Source organism: Aristolochia californica, unplaced genomic scaffold, assembly GCF_029961685.1.
Source record: "Aristolochia californica isolate CCGP_79_NKW_82.1479 unplaced genomic scaffold, dmAriCali1.0.hap1 SCAF_12, whole genome shotgun sequence".
NCBI lineage: Eukaryota > Viridiplantae > Streptophyta > Magnoliopsida > Piperales > Aristolochiaceae > Aristolochia > Aristolochia californica.
The window spans coordinates 15,572,454-15,593,885 of NW_027181793.1; the positions used below are offsets into that span (position 1 = coordinate 15,572,454).

The window sequence follows — 21,432 nt, forward strand, 5'->3', positions numbered from 1 at the left end:
TCTACGATGAGTTAATCCTACAACCCCACGTTTTAATATTTTTTAAAGTTTTACATTTTCAAGTAGATTGTAGTTGACATAAGATTTGGGTTCTATTTTCACGTTAGTCGCTACCTCTTATGAGTTCTCTATTATAGATGGATTACATTAGAGAATGGTGCCCCATCCTAGTCCTCCTTTCTACGATGAGTTAACCCTAAAATCCCACAAGGGACAAAGAGGAATTGGTTAAAAAACATGCACATGTGTTTAAGATAGGATGAGATTTTCTTATTATGACCTAGAAGTCTTATTACCATGTATCCTTTGATTTTTTTATGAAAGAATGAAGTTTTAATAAAATTATCTTTTTAGTGGTAGTTGTTATGGAAATAAAAATTTTAGCTTAAAATTTAAAAACCAGTGCTAGGACAGGGTCAAGTTTTAGGAAAATCGGAACATTGACAAAACCACAGTGGGGGGTGGGAAGAAAATTTGAAGTTCATCTTCATCTCTTGCTTCAAATTCATTTCATTCATCTACATGAACTTCATCTTCAAACTTGGTGTTAGTTAGAACAAGTTCATGTGCACTTAAAAACAGTTTCCAATGTTAGTACTCCAACATGAGAAAAATACAAAAAACAAGAGAATGAGTAAATTGTAACAATACATTTAATTAAAACATAATACTTAAACCCAAAATTAGGTAAAATAAACATGATTACTACACGAGTAAGTAATTTAATGTATAATTAAAATATATTAATACACTAATTAATTAAATTAGATATCACCATGGTTACCAAATATTATAAGGTTAGAGTTTAGCATTCTTTATCTGAATTTTTATTAACATGGAGGTAATAAAGAGTATTGGCTTGGGGATGCATAATAAACCATGTGCTTGTTTGTCATAATGTTCTTCATAAACTGTGAACCTAAATCTTGAACCTAAATCTATAATCCAAACTTTCTCACAACTGTAATTTACTTGAAATAGATACTCCTTGCAAAGAGAATGGAAAATGTGTCGGAACATGCATTCGAAGGTGGTTGTCCATGGAGACAACATTCAAAGTTGTAGTGAGATGCATTGCTCCTTATACAAGAGAATTCAGAGTTCAGCTGCACATGTCTGGATCAAAAGTAAAAAAGTCTCTTTTGACGCATTTGTAGAAACACAATTTAGTCTCCTGGGTCTTTATGAGATCTGCCTAATTACCCTCTAATTGTATGATATGAACTGGAAACAATAGATTATTGAAGTTCTTTCTATCAAGGAGTGTTGTAATTACATATTCTTCTTGAAGTAATTACAAATAATTCAAAATTTCCACAACTCATCATATTTGTTCCTAGATGTTTATATTGCAATAGGGAAAGAAGGTTGACAGAAATGGCATCCATGTGACATTTTCATTGTAATGGAAGCTCCCTTGATGCTTACATGTAAAATATATCTTTTACATACTCTCCATGGTCCGATGAGCAAGACAATTCACCCACAAGACCTAAAAAAACTAGTCGAGATATGCATCCAAAATTGAATTGGGTTGTAGCAGATCACCACAGTTTATTCACTTTCACTATCCATGTAAATCTCTATTGCTTATTTTCAATGTCCTCATCTTCTTCCTGATGTCTTCCCTGGTCTTCTCTTGCTCTTTTAGCTGCAGTGGATTTTGCCCTTTCTAGCGTTGAGGAAACTGTTTCCCAGGAAACAAGCTTCTCAATAAAGACAAAATAAAATCGGCTCGTCGATTCTGCAGTAAGTAAACTTAGATAATGAGATATTAATGTACCAAATCGGATGTGTTACAAGTGAAACTCACCTAAATCCAAAAATTAAAATTAAATCAAATACATCATTAAATTAATCGGAGAGAGCCAAGGATGAATTGGGTTTTGCTCCTACAGATTATTCCATGTCAAAGAGGCAACAATTATTCTATTCAACTTGTTCAGAGTGTGAAATCTAACGGAGCAAATAATCCTATTTGATCCTTGCTGTTGCCATTCCATCACCTGAGGTTATGATATCGAGTTACTATGAGGAATAAAAGCAGAAGCTTACTGGTTCTAACTTACACACTCAAAGCAGAATTAAAAGAATTGTTTGGTCTGTTCATACACATCAGTTTATGGAAGAGGGCAAAGAGTTCTCCATTGCAACTAGACATTCTCTGATTGGTGGCTATTGTTGCAGTATGTATCTCTGTGGGCCTTTGTAGGTATAAAAACCCCTCACTGAAGTCCTCTTTGTTTCTGCATTCAGGTTGGAGCAATTCAAGTTTGGACCTATACTTGTTTTATGGTTACTTGAAGAGATTTTTGAACATCAGCATAAATTATTGTTATCCAATTATATGCTTTGTGTTGGGAGCCACCAAATGTCTGTTGGTCTTGTTGTTGAACAAGGTGGAACATGCACTTGTGATGATAGTGAATTTCATACCACCAACATGTATCTCTTTCTAATTAGGAGAGAGCATTTGGAATTATTGCAAATATTTCAAGTTACAGAGAAAGAAAAGAGGCATAATAGACCTAATTTCATTTATTGGGAAGTCAGAATATCGTCTATATGAATCTAAAACAAATTCCTTCTCTAATTGATGGGAACAACCTGATTCCAGAGGCAAAACCATGCAAGAACCACTTCTCTGCAAAGGGCATCAATACATCAACAATGTTAGAGATAAGGATAGATGCAGTTGCCATAACCTGCAAAAAATGCAATCAATTCTTAGTTACGTCCTAAAAATAGCTAGATTGTGGAATATGGATACACTTGCTTACATGGGTCAGTCATAACGACAAGGGCAGAGTCCTTGAAGACAGTTCCAAGGGTTCCTCCCCCTGGTAATACAGATTCATGGTCACTGAAGCATGGTTAATTAAAGTGTTTGGGTAGAAATAGTTGCAACCCTAATTCTAGAACCTAAACCCTAAACCCTATACATTAAAACCCTTAAAAGCCCCAAACCCTAAACCCTAAACGCTATCACCCCAAAACCGAGAACACTAATTTTTTTGAAAAAAACCCTAAACCCTTAAATACCAAGCATTAAACCCTAAATACACTAAATCCTAACCCTAATCCAAAAATTAAACCATATAGAGATGAAATTGAACCATAAGTAGCACAAACCCTAACCCTAAATCCCTAAATTACGCAAAAAAATAAAATTAAATGAAATACATCTCTAAATTAATAAAAAAATTAGGGTTTAGGTTTACCTTCTAAAATTTGGGGAAAATCGAAGCCAAATGGGGAAATCGACGCCGAAGCGAAGTAGAATAGAAGAAATCAACGTCAAAATATTGAAAATCGAAGAAAATCAAAATTGAAATGGGGAAAATTGAACGAAATCAGGGGGTCTTTTGGGGCAATAGAGAGTAGTGACAGGGAGAAGGGAGTGGGAGGCCGAAAGGGAGAAGAGAGGGAGGCCGAGAGGACATTCACAACGAGAGGGAAAAGGGAAAGGGAGGCTGATAGAGAGAAGGGAGACGTGAGAGGGAGAAGAGAAAAGCGAGAGGGAACAGGGAGACCAGAGATGGCTGTAGAGAGAGCGAAGAAAAAATTTGAGGAGGAAGAAATGACGAGCGACGGAGGAGACCGAGAGAGGGAGAGAGACCAAAAAAAATAAAGAAACGAAGCAGGTTCGAATCGCGGCGCTAGAGTCATCTGGATGACTCATAATATGCTACAAAAACCAAATTTCCAAAATTAAACCGTGGAGATGATTTTCTGATTCATCTTAGGGGGGTTAGTGCCCCAACGTGGATTCTTGAAGATCAAGTCGTGTCCAACATGAAGATCATGTCATGTCATGTACATGAAGATCAGGTAAGAATTTGTGTTAGTGTTGACGACTTCATGTGCACTGGAAAACAGTTTCCAGTGTTAGTGCCCCAACATGAGAAAAACATAAAAAACAAGAGAATTTCTAAACCTTTACAGTGCACTTAATTACAACATAATCCTTAAACCCCAAATTAGGTAAAACAACCATTATTACTACACGAATAAATTATTTAATGTATAATTAAATATACTAATATATTTATTAATTGAATTAGATATTTTATTGTACATTAAAATGGTAATTACATGAGCCAATGAAATACCTATATGATTAATTACAAATAATAAATAAATAACATTATAAATAACAAAAACGAAAGTAATACGTTGAGTTATTAATTTATTAATAACATATGATGTACTTTAACCTAAAAATGAATAATTTAAGAGAAAAAATTGATCTAATCATAACTTTAACACACTATATATTTGTACATAATATATTTTATGTATTATTAATTATTAATATATTATCACAAAATTTAAAACTATTGGTTTAATTAACTATAGCAATCGGATAATTATGCCAAAAATAATTTATCAAATATTTATTTTAACAATATTTTAATTATGACTATTAAATCACTATTTTAATATAGTAACTATAAAATAAAAATATTAAATAAATAAAAATAATTATTTATAAATAAAAATAATTATTTATAAATAAAAATAATTATTTATAAATAAAAATAATTATTTATAAATAAAAATAATTATTTATAAATAAAAATAATTATTTATAAATAAAAATAATTATTTATAAATAAAAATAATTATTTATAAATAAAAATAATTATTTATAAATAAAAATAATTATTTATAAATAAAAATAATTATTTATAAATAAAAATAATTATTTATGAATAAAAATAATTATTTTATAAATAAAAAAAAATATTTTATAAATAAAAATAATTATTTTATAAATAAAAATAATTATTTTATAAATAAAAATAATTATTTATAAATAAAAATAATTATTTATAAATAAAAATAATTATTTATAAATAAAAATAATTATTTATAAATAAAAATAATTATTTTATAAATAAAAATAATTATTTTATAAATAAAAATAATTATTTATAAATAAAAATAATTATTTTATAAATAAAAATAATTATTTATAAATAAAAATAATTATTTTATAAATAAAAATAATTATTTTATAAATAAAAATAATTATTTATAAATAAAAATAATTATTTATAAATAAAAATAATTATTTATAAATAAAAATAATTATTTATAAATAAAAATAATTATTTATAAATAAAAATAATTATTTATAAATAAAAATAATTATTTATAAATAAAAATAATTATTTATAAATAAAAATAATTATTTATAAATAAAAATAATTATTTATAAATAAAAATAATTATTTTATAAATAAAAATAATTATTTTATAAATAAAAATAATTATTTATAAATAAAAATAATTATTTTATAAATAAAAATAATTATTTATAAATAAAAATAATTATTTTATAAATAAAAATAATTATTTTATAAATAAAAATATTTATTTATAAATAAAAATAATTATTTATAAATAAAAATAATTATTTATAAATAAAAATAATTATTTTATAAATAAAAATATTTATTTATAAATAAAAATAATTATTTTATAAATAAAAATTATAAATTAATAATTTTTATGAAGATAGTTTAATTTTTCCTAACTTAGGAAAAATTAAACCATCGTCGTCTTCCTCAACTGCGAGCCTAAGGGCAACGACGATGGCGACTGCGAGCCTAAGGGCAACGACGATGGCGACGGGGATGGGCTAGTAGGCGATGGCGACGGCCAGCGACGACGGTGGGCAACGACGATGGCGACGGGGACGGGCTAGTAGGCAACGGCGACGGAACGAGAGAGGGCTGCGGCAACACCGAGAGAGGGCTGCGGGAACGAGAGACGGTTGCGGAATGAGAGAGGGCTGCGGCAACACCGAGAGAGGGTTGTGGAACGAGAGAGGGCTGTGGAAATGAAATGGCAGAGAGGGTGTGTGGCAGAGAGCCCCCGAGAGACAACCCTGCTCGCCGAGAGAGAGCCTGCGCAAGAGTCATGTAGATGACTCTCAAAATCGAGCGGAAAGCACTTTCCGCCCGTTACTCTTGAGACATGAACTCGTGATTCATGTATATTCATGTACATGACATGAATTTCGGCGCCCCCTAACGACATCAGGACATGAACTGCGTAATGCGCATGAAGATCATGTCCTGAGTCATGTGCACTAATTACAACATAATCCTTAAACCCCAAATTAGGTAAAACAACCATTATTACTACACGAATAAATTATTTAATGTATAATTAAATATACTAATATATTTATTAATTGAATTAGATATTTTATTGTACATTAAAATGGTAATTACATGAGCCAATGAAATACCTATATGATTAATTACAAATAATAAATAAATAACATTATAAATAACAAAAACGAAAGTAATACGTTGAGTTATTAATTTATTAATAACATATGATGTACTTTAACCTAAAAATGAATAATTTAAGAGAAAAAATTGATCTAATCATAACTTTAACACACTATATATTTGTACATAATATATTTTATGTATTATTAATTATTAATATATTATCACAAAATTTAAAACTATTGGTTTAATTAACTATAGCAATCGGATAATTATGCCAAAAATAATTTATCAAATATTTATTTTAACAATATTTTAATTATGACTATTAAATCACTATTTTAATATAGTAACTATAAAATAAAAATATTAAATAAATAAAAATAATTATTTATAAATAAAAATAATTATTTATAAATAAAAATAATTATTTATAAATAAAAATAATTATTTATAAATAAAAATAATTATTTATAAATAAAAATAATTATTTATAAATAAAAATAATTATTTATAAATAAAAATAATTATTTATAAATAAAAATAATTATTTATAAATAAAAATAATTATTTATGAATAAAAATAATTATTTATAAATAAAAATAATTATTTTATAAATAAAAATAATTATTTATGAATAAAAATAATTATTTTATAAATAAAAATAATTATTTATAAATAAAAATAATTATTTTATAAATAAAAATAATTATTTTATAAATAAAAATAATTATTTTATAAATAAAAATAATTATTTTATAAATAAAAATAATTATTTTATAAATAAAAATAATTATTTATAAATAAAAATAATTATTTATAAATAAAAATAATTATTTTATAAATAAAAATAATTATTTATAAATAAAAATAATTATTTATAAATAAAAATAATTATTTATAAATAAAAATAATTATTTTATAAATAAAAATAATTATTTATAAATAAAAATAATTATTTTATAAATAAAAATAATTATTTTATAAATAAAAATAATTATTTTATAAATAAAAATAATTATTTTATAAATAAAAATATTTATTTATAAATAAAAATAATTATTTTATAAATAAAAATAATTATTTTATAAATAAAAATAATTATTTTATAAATAAAAATATTTATTTATAAATTAAAATAATTATTTATAAATAAAAATAATTATTTATAAATAAAAATAATTATTTATAAATAAAAATAATTATTTTATAAATAAAAATATTTATTTATAAATAAAAATAATTATTTTATAAATAAAAATTATAAATTAATAATTTTTATGAAGATAGTTTAATTTTTCCTAACTTAGGAAAAATTAAACCATCGTCGTCTTCCTCAACTGCGAGCCTAAGGGCAACGACGATGGCGACTGCGAGCCTAAGGGCAACGACGATGGCGACGGGGATGGGCTAGTAGGCGATGGCGACGGCCAGCGACGACGGTGGGCAACGACGATGGCGATGGGGACGGGCTAGTAGGCAACGGCGACGGAACGAGAGAGGGCTGCGGCAACACCGAGAGAGGGCTGCGGGAACGAGAGACGGTTGCGGAATGAGAGAGGGCTGCGGCAACACCGAGAGAGGGTTGTGGAACGAGAGAGGGCTGTGGAAATGAAATGGCAGAGAGGGTGTGTGGCAGAGAGCCCCCGAGAGACAACCCCGCTCGCCGAGAGAGAGCCTGCGCAAGAGTCATGTAGATGACTCTCAAAATCGAGCGGAAAGCACTTTCCGCCCGTTACTCTTGAGACATGAACTCGTGATTCATGTATATTCATGTACATGACATGAATTTCGGCGCCCCCTAACGACATCAGGACATGAACTGCGTAATGCGCATGAAGATCATGTCCTGAGTCATGTGCACATGACTCAGGACATGATCTTCATGCGCATTACGCAGTTCATGTCCTGATGTCGTTAGGGGGCGCCGAAATTCATGTCATGTACATGAATATACATGAATCACGAGTTCATGTCTCAAGAGTAACGGGCGGAAAGTGCTTTCCGCTCGATTTTGAGGGGGTTAGTGCACATGACTCAGGACATGATCTTCATGCGCATTACGCAGTTCATGTCCTGATGTCGTTAGGGGGCGCCGAAATTCATGTCATGTACATGAATATACATGAATCACGAGTTCATGTCTCAAGAGTAACGGGCGGAAAGTGCTTTCCGCTCGATTTTGAGAGTCATCTACATGACTCTTGCGCAGGCTCTCTCTCGGCGAGCGGGGCTGTCTCTCGGGGGGCTCTCTTTCGCACACCCTCTCTGCCGTTTCATTTCCACAACCCTCTCTCGGTGTTGCCTCAACCCTCTTTCGTTCCGCAACTGTCTCTCGTTCCCGCAGCCCTCTCTCGGTGTTGCCGCAGCCCTCTCTCGTTCCGTCGCCGGCCGTCGCCGTTGCCTACTAGCCCGTCCCCGTCGCCATCATCGTTGCCCGCCGTTGTCGCTGGCCGTCGCCGTCGCCTACTAGCCCGTCCCCGTCGCCATCGTCGTTGCCCTTTGGCTCGCAACTGAGGAAGACGACGATGGTTTAATTATTTTTATTTATAAATTAATTATTTTTATTTATAAATAATTATTTTTATTTATAATTAATTATTTTTATTTATTTAATATATTTATTTTACAGTTACTATATTAAAATAGTGATTTAATAGTCATAATTAAAATATTGTTAAAATAAATATTTGATAAATTATTTTTGGCATAATTATCCGATTGCTATAGTTAATTAAACCAATAGTTTTAAATTTTGTGATAATATATTAATAATTAATAATACCTAAAATATATTATGTACAAATATATAGTGTGTTAAAGTTATGATTAGATCATTTTTTTCTCTTAAATTATTCATTTTTAGGTTAAAGTATATCATATGTTATTAATAAATTAATAACTCAACGTATTACTTTCGTTTTTGTTATTTATAATGTTATTTATTTATTATTTGTAATTAATCATGTAGTTATTTCATTGGCTCATGTAATTACCATATTAATGTACAATAAAATATCTAATTCAATTAATAAATATATTAGTATATTTAATTATACATTAAATAATTTATTCATGTAGTAATAATAGTTGTTTTACCTAATTTGGGGTTTAAGGATTATGTTGTAATTAAGTGCACTGTAAAGGTTTAGAAATTCTCTTGTTTTTTATGTTTTTCTCATGTTGGGGCACTAACACTGGAAACTGTTTTCCAGTGCACATGAAGTCATCAACACTAACACAAATTCTTACCTGATCTTCATGTACATGACATGACATGATCTTCATGTTGGACATGACTTGATCTTCAAGAATCCACTTTGGGGCACTAACCCCCCCTTAGTCATCTACATGACTTGAACTCTGGTGCCCCACGAAGGACGTCAAGAGATAAACTGAATAATCTAGCTGAAGTTATCTTCTGCGTCCGCTTAGATTTCCAACCATCACAAAGTTTTAGAAAACCCGATTTATTCTGATCCGAGACCAACCCGTGATAAAATGGGATTGGTTCACTATGTCCTGACATGACCCTTCCGTCAACCGTGATGTTCTCGTCGGGCTTGGAGATGGTCGGAGAGAGTCGGGTCGGTTTCCGTTCGGCCCACCCTAGGTCTCCTGGTGAGCACGTTAGATCGGCTTGTCTAGAAAATAAATATTACAACCGTGACCAGAGGCTAGTATTAACAGTTCGATACACCGCCATTCATCGATTCCCGAATCCCTTCCTCTCGTTTTTTTCTTCTCAAACTGTCAAATGACACAGTGAATAACAACTAAAGCAGCAACAGCCATTCATCGATTCTTGAATCTTCCTCTCTTTTTTTTTCTTCTCAAGCTCTCAAATGACACAGTGAATAACAACAAAAGCAGCAACCTAACTCGATTATTCCATCTGCGGCGCAACCTCGTCAATTTTTTGAATTGCTCGGTTTATTTCAAGAGTTGGAACCGGAAGGAAGCTTACTGTAACTCAAAATTATCTTCTTAAAATCTCTATTACTTTCAAAGGGAGGCGGCTTAATTCTATTCTGCTGGAAGCTCGATATTGTTGCTTTTACGTTATCTGCGTAAATTTGTAGGTATCGTTTCGAATTTCTTTTGACTTCATTTCTCTTTAATTTTCCTCGTAAGATCACTTATTTGTAATAGCTTTAAATTTTGATTGTAACCAGATTTAAGTTATTCAGGATTGAAGATAACATAGCTGTTAGTGGAGTTTCAATCAAGGAGTTTATTGTTTTGATATCGCACCTTCATATTTCATCTATCTCTAAAACATTAGATTGTGGATTCTGTATATGCCGCTGCGGAAGCTGGATAGTTGACCACGTTTATGAATTTCAAATATTTTTTCTGTTGATTAGTTACGACTTGATGTAGTTTATTTTGTCACTTCTTTTCATTCATTCTAAGTTTTTATTTCCTTTTCTATATTTTATTTAGTGTAATTTTGTCGTTTCCTTGTCGGTCTCTGCTCCGTGTGTCTTCTAATGTCAAGTCTCATATCGCATTGTAGTTTAAGCAGGGAATCTTTACTGAATCAATAGTAGTTGATCACTATGTTCAAGAAAGCAATTGAGGCAAAGTCATTTTCTCGGTTGTCTGGAGCTGATAGAAAAAAGCTCAGGCGAACAATAAAAGAAAAGTTTCCTCACGTCTCAGATGCTGATATAGATCTCATACTGCCTCCAAAGGTAAAATGAACTCTGATTATGGTTCAAGTTCTTTATGGAATTTAGTTATGTGCTGAAACACTCAGAAGCTTAAAATTGATCAAGAGATAAAATTAAACTATCATTCCAGAAAAAGAAAAAAGAAAAATCCTCTCAGTAAAAGACCAGGAACCACAATGCTTTTACATGAAATAGAGATATCGTTAATACTGATTCAGACAAAGTCACTGCTATCAATCAGTGCTTATGTTCATCAGCAACTTTTTTGTTTCCTTGAAGGAGATCTTACTGTTGCCTTTAGCTGTGAGGCATGATAACCCTGCAAAATTACTGAAATAATGCGAATAGAGAAGGCTGGAATATGGCTAGCCCAACCTACATGTCTTCAATTGTCTGGATGACTGTCTTTATCCTCAATTGAGCCATGTACTGCATCACATGATATATTTCCCTTTTTGTATTTATCCTTTTTTATTGAGATTAAATTGGGCTTATTAGTTCATGTGTTCGAATCACATGCTCATTGATATGTTTCCCTGGGTATCTTTGACATTGCCAACATTTTGTTCTTTCCTTCTTAGTTGTTTTGATTAGTTCTATTAAATGTTCTCTTTTTTACTTAATGTAGGCAGAGATAACCGTGTCAAAGTTCCCAAACCGAACAGTAGTTTATGGTGTAGAAGAAGGCTTTCCAATGATTTTTGATGTAGATGGCCGCGGCAAGGAAATATTTCCAACAGGTCTTGATTATATACTTATCACATCCTTTTCTTGTGCAGCTTGCCTTTTATTTCTGTTTTGCATCTTTAAAATGTCTTTCCTCTCACAAATTTCAAGTTGTTCTACTGGAAATAAATTGCTAACCCATGGACTTCTTCTGCTTCTAATCCTCAAGTCTGATGTTCCTTTGATATAGATGATAATTTTTTAAGCCATTATGATCTTGATCATGGCAGTTTATTCTTTGTGGAATGTTCCGGATCTGTTGCCAGCATTTGTATTGAAGACTGGGGAGGTATCTCGATTTATAATAGGAGGTGCAGATTTGATGTTTCCTGGTATCACTATACCTCCGGAAGGTCTACCTTCCTTCTTAGCAGGTCAGCCGTGGGCAGCGAAAGTGCCAGGGAATCAAGCACCAATTGCTGTATGCTTACTTGTTTTTTATATATTATTTCCTTATTTTTATTCTTATTTTTTTTTTTCTGAATTTGATGCAGTTTACCTTTTCTCTAGAAATTATGTTGATCTGATTGAAGTATTTTAATTATTTTTCAGGTTGGGATAACTACAATGAGTAGCATAGAAGCATTAAAAGCTGGTCTTCGTGGCAAGGCTCTTCGTATATTGCATTTCTATCGCGATTCATTGTGGCAAGCACAGTAGTCTGAGTTACTCCATTTTTATGTTTTCTTTTGTACATGAAATGCGGACTTCATCATTTTCTGTAACTTGAAAGATTCAATCTTTGGTTTTGTGGAGCATGCAGGGGCTCAGTTGAAGGTCATTATGTACCAAATGGTGGATTTCTAGAAGACGCTGTGTTTTCAGATCCTTCATTGTTGTCAGTTCTGGAGACATCTGGTGTGCGTGGAGATGTTGATGCTGGTCCAACTGATACCCTAGGTGAAACTCATAATGAAGGAGATGTAGAACAAGCGGACTCACAGCAAGAGCCAGGAAGAGAGGCTGATGGCTCAGTACAATTAGATTGTAAGAGTGCAGTTTGTGAAGAATTAGGTGAAGATATAAGGAACCTGAAAATTTCAGATGATATTTCCCTGGAAGAGCCAACTGATGAGAAGAGCCAAGTACATCTGTCTACAGAAGAAATCGATGCTCTTTTGGATAAATGTCTCCTACAAGCATTGCATACAACAGTTATTGATAAGGACCTTCCAATGTCAGGAAGCACATTTTGGTGAGAGTTTCTCTCTTTCTTTCTCTCTCTCTCTCTCATTCTGCACGCTTAGCTGGATCAGCTGGATACCTCTTTAGGTTCATGTTCCACGGGGTACATAAAGATTTACCCTTTTTTAAGTTATCATTATATTACTTTAAGTTTTCATTATTATGACCTAGTTATTGTGGTTGTTTAATTTTTTCCTATCTGTCCCCAACTATAGAATTTACTGACTACTTCTTGTATATACATCATTGTAGGTCAGGTCATGTGTTGCCATGTAGGCCTTCTGGTGTTACCCTGGATGTCAAGAAATCTTCTCACAAGAAACTGGCGAAGTGGTTGCAGTCTAAGTCATCTGCAGGACTGGTACACAAAAAATAGTTTAGAACTAAGTTTTCAGTTAAGTGTGACACATGATTTCTTTTTATGACTGGTGAGTTGACGTCTTTTACAGATATCTGCAAAAGAAGATAAGCATAAAAAGGAAGTCCTCTTACTATCTGTTAACAGAAACCATCCAGATTACACGTCATTTAGACCTGGGAAGCTTAAATCTGAGACTATTGGTCAGACCTCCAGTTCTGCAGCTCATGAAGGTTCGCGGTCAAGACAGCAACTTGATGTGACGGAAGTTTATAAACCGAGTACTCATGTCATCCCTATATTTTCAGCTGTTGGAGAAGACCTTGGAAAATATTATACTGCATCAGAAGCTTCTAATATTGTCTTCAAGTATGTGGAGAAGGAGAATTTAGTCAAGCCTACCAATAAAGCAATGGTGGTTTTGGATGCCATACTGTGTGATGCTCTCTATAAGGGAACCATTAAAAAGGGTTCAAGTTACCCATCTGAGATTCACAAGAAGGACTTGGGATCTACATTTTTAAGTCGTTTGCAGATTCACCACAAAGTAACCAGGGGGACTGACACTGTTCTGCGCAAGGGTGCTCTTAAGACTGTCCAGATTATGACTGAACGGAGACAAGGTAACAAGAAGGTAACAAGAGTCTCTGGGTTGGAATCATTCTTGCTGGATGTGGAAACATTGGCACCTGAGTTGCAGAAGAAGTTTGCCTGCAGTACTTCAGTGGCCGAGCTTCCAGGTATGTATACTTCTTATATGTATTCAAAATTCTAGTAAAAAATAATGCCGGATAATGTCAATGATACTCAACTTCTTGAAGTTTGTTGCGTTGGTTTGTTGATGAAAATATGCATAGTAAATGAACATGATATGCCAAGAATAATGACTGCTTGATTGTGATCTTAGCCTTTCAAAGTCATGTAACTCAATTTAGTTAGTTAAGTGTGATGTACTGTAAGCTGATTGTTAAGTTAGTGCTTAATAACTTTCTCTTTTTATCTCTTAATTTAATATTTTATAAGGTTTCTTATTTCTCCATTCTTAGATGCCTCTACGCCTTCGGTTGCAAGGGATCTGCTCCCTCCTCTTTTGTAATTTCTCTTGTTTATATAAATACATCTTTATAAAAAAAAAAAAAAAAGATACCTCTACGTCTTCATGTGATCATAATATTAATTAAATTACCTAGACCTTACCTTCCTGCTAAATCATGCAAAAAATGATAAATATATGACTTATTAAAGCTTCTTGCTTTGGTACATGACAAAATAATAATTGTTGTGCGAGGCCATCCTCAACAGTCACATGCTGATATCTTTCTGCAAGTTCTTTGGTTGATGCCTCACTTAATGTCCATTTATGTTACGATTCTGTTAAAATATCAGTTCAGGGGTATTTTAGTCATTTTTATATTACATTTTCCCTTGTATTATGTCTGCTAGATAGACAATGTCTTAATATGTCTATGGTTCATTTTTCATTCAATTTAGAGATGTATTTAGGAGATATATAAGTTTGTGTATTGAGAAACATTTTTGTTCTTTTGTAAAGTTTCTCTTAAAACCCTGATTAAAAAAGGGATACATGATATTTCAACATGCACTCCAAGGCTTTTCTCCAAAACTTCTCCTTCCTTTTCTCTTCTATTTTCTCCCCAAATTCATATTTATCATGGTATCAGAGTAGTAACACACATCTTGGGTAGTTTTCTTCCAATTTTGTGGATCTTTTCTCAATCTTCTGCAACTCTTTTGAAGGATCTTCCTAGATTTCAGGACAGGTAGGGTAAAAATTTCAATTTTTTCCTTTTGTTTGCTTGCTATAACCTCTTGGTTATGGCTATTGCTTCTAATTGAACGATTATTTGGATTTAGAGTCTTTTGATGATCCCAATTTGAAGAAATTCTTCAATCTTGCATGCGTCGTACCCAACTATGCTTGCATCATCAACCCTAATGCTTGTGTCATCCTCATTTCTTGCAATTGGACCATTTCTTCTTCACTTTGTGGTTTTAATTGTTGAGTTTGTGTGCCATGCCTTGAAAATTGATTACATTTGCCGTTGAATTTCCCTAATTTACTCAGTTGTGGGGCCCACTTGATTGTGCAAGTATAGACATTTGGGAAAAAGTGTTTCTAATTGATTACTGACGCATTATTGCATTAAATTGTGGTTCTTTTGTGGTGTTGAATGACTAAATCCAACTCACAAGTTGTTGTCCAAAGGACGACATAGAACTCAAATGTCTCTCAGCCTATTCAGATAATTATGATCTGGTTGAATAGATCAAATTATATGAATTGGTCAAGATCAATTTATATGTATTTGAGGGCTATTAGGATGGCTAAATACATAGCAGATGGTCCCCCTATACCTATTGCTGAAGACAATTTAGTGATGACCTGGTTGGTCAATAGAATGGAGTCGCGATTCAGTGATCAGATTTTGAATTGTAGTACCGCTAAGGTAATGTGGACTACCTTAGCATCTATTTTATTTTAAGAAAGTAACTTGTCGAAAATCTATGAATTGTATGTGAGATCTTTAATATGAAGTGTGAAAGTAGATCAGTGACATATTACTTCACTGAGATGAGGATACTACTGGAAATCAACACGTTTCATCCGTTTACTGTGAATGTTGAGGACATTTGTAAGAAGGAGAATCAAATTTAGGTAGCCCTATTTCTAAATGGTTTGGGCTCTGAATATGATGCCATTCGCACCAAGTTGTTGGCCAATGAGGATGCGACTACCCTAGAGCAGGCTTTTAATAAAGTTCTTCGGGTTGAAGGTGCAATAGTGAATCAAAATGACTTAGGTGGAAATCTTCTCGATGCAGTTGCTCTTAACTTCCAGTCTTCTGCTAGTAAGTTTGATGGTTAGTTTCGTGGTGGTAATAATAGAGGTAGAGATCACTCTTTCTCTACTCGTGGTTGTGGCTGGGTTGATCTCGGGGGGGGGGGGGTGGGTGATCGAAAATGTGTTCACTGAGGTAGTTCAAAAATGTTGGGAGAAATTTGGTGAACCTACCTAGGAAAATTCTATAGTCACAGAAAAGGATGCTTCTTCATACACTGGATCTTATGAAGAGATTCAACAGTTAGTACAACAACTGAGCTAGTCGACTGTATCATATACATCTTCGATTGTTGGGACTCATTCTTTGTAAGAAGGAGAATCAAATTCAGGTAGCCAGATTTCTAAATGGTTTGGACTCTGAATATGATGCCATTTGCGCCAAGTTGTTGGCCAATGAGGATGTGATTACCCTAGAGCATGCTTTTAATAAAGTTCTTCGGGTTGAAGGTGTAGTAGTGAATAAAAATGACTCAGGTGGAAATCTCCTCGATGCAGTTGCTCTTAACCTTCGGCCTTCTACTGGTAAGTCTGATGGTTAGTTTCGTTGTGGTAATTATAGAGGTAGAGGTCACTCCTCTACTCGTGGCTGTGGCTGTGATTGTGACTAGGTTGATCTCGGGAGGGGGTGGGGGGCGATTGAAAATGTGTTCACTGAGGTAGTTAAAAAATGTTGGGAGAAATTTGGTGAACCTACCTAGGCAAATTCTATAGTCACAGAAAAGGATGCCTCTTCACACACTTAATCTTATGAAGAGATTCAACATTTAGTACAACAACTGGGCTAGTTGACTGTATCATATACATCTTCGATTATTGGGACTCATTCTTCCTTAACAAGTGCCACAATGGCGAGTACAAATATGCCCCATTCTCCCTCTTGGATCATTGATTCAGGAGCCTCTACACACATGTCAGGTATGCACTCCATATTCCAGTCCATTAATCAATCTCATTTATATTATCGAGTTCCTACTCCAAAGATATTCTTAGAGTCCGTTCTGTTTGTTCCAAAGTTTCTTGTCAATCTCTTGTCTGTGAGTCACATTACTAAATCCTTAAACTGTTCAGTAATATTTTATCCTACTTACTATGTTTTCTGGGATTTGCAAATGAAGAAGACCATTGGTTCAAGGTATGAGAAGGGAAGGCTTTATATGTTGGATGATGTATCTGTTTCTCGATCTGTGGCACTCACTATTACAGATTTTTCCTACTTGTGGCATCTATGCTTGGGACATCCATCACCAATTAAGTTGCATCAGTCATTTCTTTCTTTGCCAACAAATATTTCATTTGATTGCGAGTCTTATCAATTGGGAAAGCAGCATTGATCCCATTTTCCAATTAGTTCTAGTCGTAGCACAAATTGTTTGAATTAGTTCATTCTGATGTATGGTGTCTATGTCAGATTTCTAGTCCTTTTGGTTTCAAGTATTTTGTGTCATTTATTGATGATTTCTGTGGAGTAACTTGGCTGAATCTGTTACGAGAGAAGTCCGAAGTATTTGATGTATTCTTAAATTTTTTAATGAAATAAAAAAAATCAATTTGGTACTTGTGTTCATGTGTATCGTATTGACAATGAGTTGGAATATCTTAATCATAAATTTTTGGTGTTTTGTGCTTCACATGGTATTACCCACAACACATCTTGTCCTTACACACCTCAATAAAATGGGGTGGTTGAACATAAAAAAAAACATCGTCTTGAAGTTACTTGGACACTATTACTCACTTGAAAGTTTTCAAGTCTTTTTGGGGGTTGCAATTTTGACTTCTTGTTTCTTAATTAATTGCATGTCATCCTCTGTTTTGAATGGTCAATTTCCTCTCCAAGTTTTAAAAATAATTTGTAAATTGTTTGATGTGATTCATCGCATTTTTAGCTGTACTTATTTTGTTCACATGTTTGGAACTTCAGTTGACAAGTTATCACCTCAGTTTGTCAAATGTCTTTCCAGGCTACTCTTGTCTACAAAAAGGGTACAAATGTTATGATCCTATTTGACGGAAAACGTATATGTCAGCTAAAGTGACTTTCTTTGAACATACTCCTTATATGCGTCATCTAGTGAGCTTCCTATTTCTTTCGAGTCTTCTTCAGGCAATCCAGTTCCTATCACTGTTTTGAATGTACCGGCTCCATTAGGTTCTTCTTTGTCTCTTCGTGCTCCTGCAATGCCTCCAACAACTATATCTACAGAGCTCTCTTCTTGTGATCAATCGTCTTCCTTTTTGCCTACAAATCCCGTTATGTCTGATTTGGACTTACCTATAGTCTACAGAAAGATAAACGGTCTTGCACTTCACATCCAATCTCAGTATGTATTTCTTGAATTTTTGTTCCCATCCTTTAAATCCTTTGTCATTGTTTACTTCCTTTGTTCCTTGTTCAATGCAAGATGCTTGTGTTCTCCAGAGTGGAAACAATCTATGGATGATGAATTGAGTGCTTTGATGTCTTAGGGAACTTGGCGTCTATGTGATCCACTGGCAGGAGCAACTATTGGGAGCGTCGTTGGGTTTATACCATAAAATATAATGTTGATGACTCTATTGAACGACACAAGGCACAACTGGTGGCAAAAGGATATATACAAAACTTTGGTGTTGGTGTGTTTGAGACATTCTCTCCTGTGGCCCGACTCACTTTGGTATGTATCTTAATCTATGGCTGTTAATAAGGGTTGACCTCTTTTTCAGTTTGATGTGAAAAACACCTTTCTGTATGGTGATTTACATGAGAAAGTTTATATGGAGCAACCTCCTGAATATGCTGCTTAGGGGGGACAAGGAAGGTATGTAAAGCTTCAAAAGGCTACTTATGGACTTAAACAGTGTCCTCGGGTGTGGTTTGAAAAGTTAAGCACTATAGTAATGCGCTTTGGGTTCTATAGGTGCCATTATGATCATTCTATGTTCCTACTTAAGAGGAAGATTGGTGTGGTGGTTTTGGTTGTGTATGTAGATAATATTATACTATCTGGAGATGATCTTGAAGGCAATATCTGACCATACATTTTCAAATGAAAGATTTGGACTCTCTCAAGTCCTTCCTTGGCATTGAAGTTGCTTGTTGCAAGTGAGGTATTGTTCTCTCAAAGAAAATATATATTAGATATATTGCAGGAGTATGGTTCGTTGGATGTTATCGGTAGACACTCCCATGGAAGTCAACCATAATATTCATGACACTTAGGGTCCTACTCTCAAGTACGGAATTCAATACCGATTATTGGTAGGTGAATTATTTTATGCTACAGTTACCAGGCCGGATATATACTATGCTATGGGGAACATTTCGAAGTTTCTAAGAAGATTTAAAAAGTAAAGTATTTGAAGATGCACCTAGAAAAGGTTTGTTGCATACTCGGAATGGAAAGGTTGATGTAGATGCAAATTATGCTAGGTGTAAGATGGATAGACGATTTACGTCAAGCTACTGTTGTTTTGTTGGAGGTAACTTGGTAAGTTGGACAAGTAAGAAACAAACAATTGTGGCTAGGTCTAGTGCAAAGGTCGAATATTAAGCAATGACTTAAACAAAGAGCATATACGGATTAAGTTCGTTCTTCTTGAATTTGGTTTCCATTTTCCAAATCTTATGGTTATGAAGTGTAATAATCAAGTGGCCATTTTCATTATAAGTAACTCTGCATTCTACGAGAGAACTAAACATATAGAGGTTGATTGTCACTTTGTTAGAGATGCAGTTATGCAAGGAAAAATGATAACTCTAGACCAATTGGGAGATGTGTTTACCGAGCTTTTTGGGAAGACGTGAACATGTGTCCATCTGTGACAAGTTGGGATTGTTTGATATCTACTCTCCAGTTTGAAGGGGATTGAGGGGCATTTTTATCTTTTTATAAAATTTCACTTAAAGCCCTGATTAAAAGAAGGGGGCGTGCTTTTTTCAGCACACACTCTAAGGCTGCTGTCCTGTGCTTCTCCAAAACTCTTCTCCTTCCTTTTTTCTTTTATTTTCTCCCCAATTCTCATATTTTTCACATTCTATGGATGATAAAGGAAAAAGAAATTTGCCCAGCACTATATATGAGACTCTAATTTCCAGCTCATGCAGCAACTTTTCTTTTCTTTTTTGATTTTTCTTTCTGATGGAAATTTGATTCACGAATTTACATGGTTCCCCCTATCTAATGTTAATCACTAGACATTTGCTTCCCTCTCAATCTTCATGAGTATTTGATGTACAATGACCCAACAATTTTTTTTCTTCCATTTCCTGTGATTTGGAAAGTTAGTTCATGAGATTTTCATATTTTGATTTTGACCCATATTCAAGAACAGGGTGGAAAAGAAGAATTTGTTTGACCCTGAACTTAAATAATAACAGTTATTAGGCGGGGAACTTTCAATCCTCCCAAGTGTTTTCCCCCATTTTGACCATAAAATACTAGTAGTTGGAAGAAAGTTCTCAAAACTGTGTTTTCTGTTTTTCAGTTATTATGGGCAAGTTGATTTGACCGTAAGTCTACAGTTTTTTTTAATTGACAGATCCTTGGTAGAAATTCTGTCCAGATAAATCTTTTCTTGATAGTTTCAGTTATGTGCTCAAGTGCAGAGGTTGGAGCAAGATCAGAATTTTCAATTGCTGCAGAGCTGAAAAGAGCAGCATATTGTTTATTGTAATCTTCATCACTTACGTTTGATTGAAATGAAATGCCTTCTTGTCATGTAGGTAAGAAGGGACAGCATGAAGTGCTGGTTCAGGGAGGTGTGATAGAGGACCTAGCGAGATACCTTATTGAGCAGTATGGCATTCCCAAGAGACATATTGAAGTGTTAGACAAAACAAAGAAATGAAAGTAAAACATGATGAAACCGATGGCACGTTTTGTTTGTTTCCCACACCCCCCCATCATCGACAGCCTCTGTTGCGTTGGGTGGCTGAAGTGGGGATAAACTGGCCATGGAAGGTGTTTCCACTATTCATAAATCAAAAGCTCTTAGCATCTGCAGTTTTGCTATTTTCTCTAGGTTTCTTTTACTTGCATACATAATACTGTCTTCTATGGGTTTTATACACTGTGAGATGTTGTACCCTTCAAGCGCTTACATACATAAATACTGTCTTCTACAGGCTTTATATAGTGTGAGATGAGCGAAACTATGAGCATACTCCTTGTTATGGGCTAAGCAGGAGAATCCTCTTAAAAGATTAATCCCTCTGAATGATATATAAATGCATAATGTTGCTTACCCACCTCCCTATTTTATTTTAAAAGTAAAATCATTTTTATAATAGAGAGATTTTAGTGAAGACTACCATCATAATGTTTTAAGGCATGCTAACCGTATTTTCTTAGTTATTTATTACATTTAAAACTATGAGGTGGTGTTTTATTATTTGA

The 21,432-nt window shown here is 33.4% G+C and overlaps 1 protein-coding gene across 3 annotated transcripts; it reads left to right on the top strand.

Annotated features, from left to right (window-relative positions):
- Window positions 1-9,894: 9,894 nt before the first annotated feature.
- Window positions 9,895-21,177, top strand: LOC137945679 (uncharacterized). Of its 3 annotated transcripts, none has more exons than XM_068791652.1 (9): window positions 9,895-10,331; window positions 10,769-10,946; window positions 11,554-11,665; window positions 11,882-12,072; window positions 12,204-12,298; window positions 12,415-12,846; window positions 13,089-13,197; window positions 13,286-13,934; window positions 20,760-21,177. In XM_068791652.1, exons 2-9 carry the CDS (start codon window positions 10,812-10,814, stop codon window positions 20,882-20,884), a joined length of 1,848 nt encoding a protein of 615 aa, XP_068647753.1. In that variant the 5' UTR covers window positions 9,895-10,331; window positions 10,769-10,811; the 3' UTR covers window positions 20,885-21,177. The 3 variants fall into 3 exon arrangements, with proteins under 3 accessions (XP_068647753.1, XP_068647755.1, XP_068647754.1); XM_068791654.1 differs by having other exon boundaries at window positions 11,918-12,072; XM_068791653.1 differs by having other exon boundaries at window positions 9,895-10,327.
- The last annotated feature ends 255 nt before the right edge of the window (window positions 21,178-21,432 follow it).

What these genes read in the sequence shown, in the direction of transcription:
- LOC137945679 (XM_068791652.1), top strand. Translation starts at nt 10,812, where the DNA reads ATGTTCAAGAAAGCAATTGAGGCAAAGTCATTTTCTCGGTTGTCTGGA. An exon ending in ATCTCATACTGCCTCCAAAG is followed by an intron (nt 10,947 to 11,553) that starts GTAAAATGAACT and finishes TACTTAATGTAG; the next exon opens with GCAGAGATAACCGTGTCAAA. An exon ending in TTCTATCGCGATTCATTGTG is followed by an intron (nt 12,299 to 12,414) that starts GCAAGCACAGTA and finishes TGGAGCATGCAG; the next exon opens with GGGCTCAGTTGAAGGTCATT.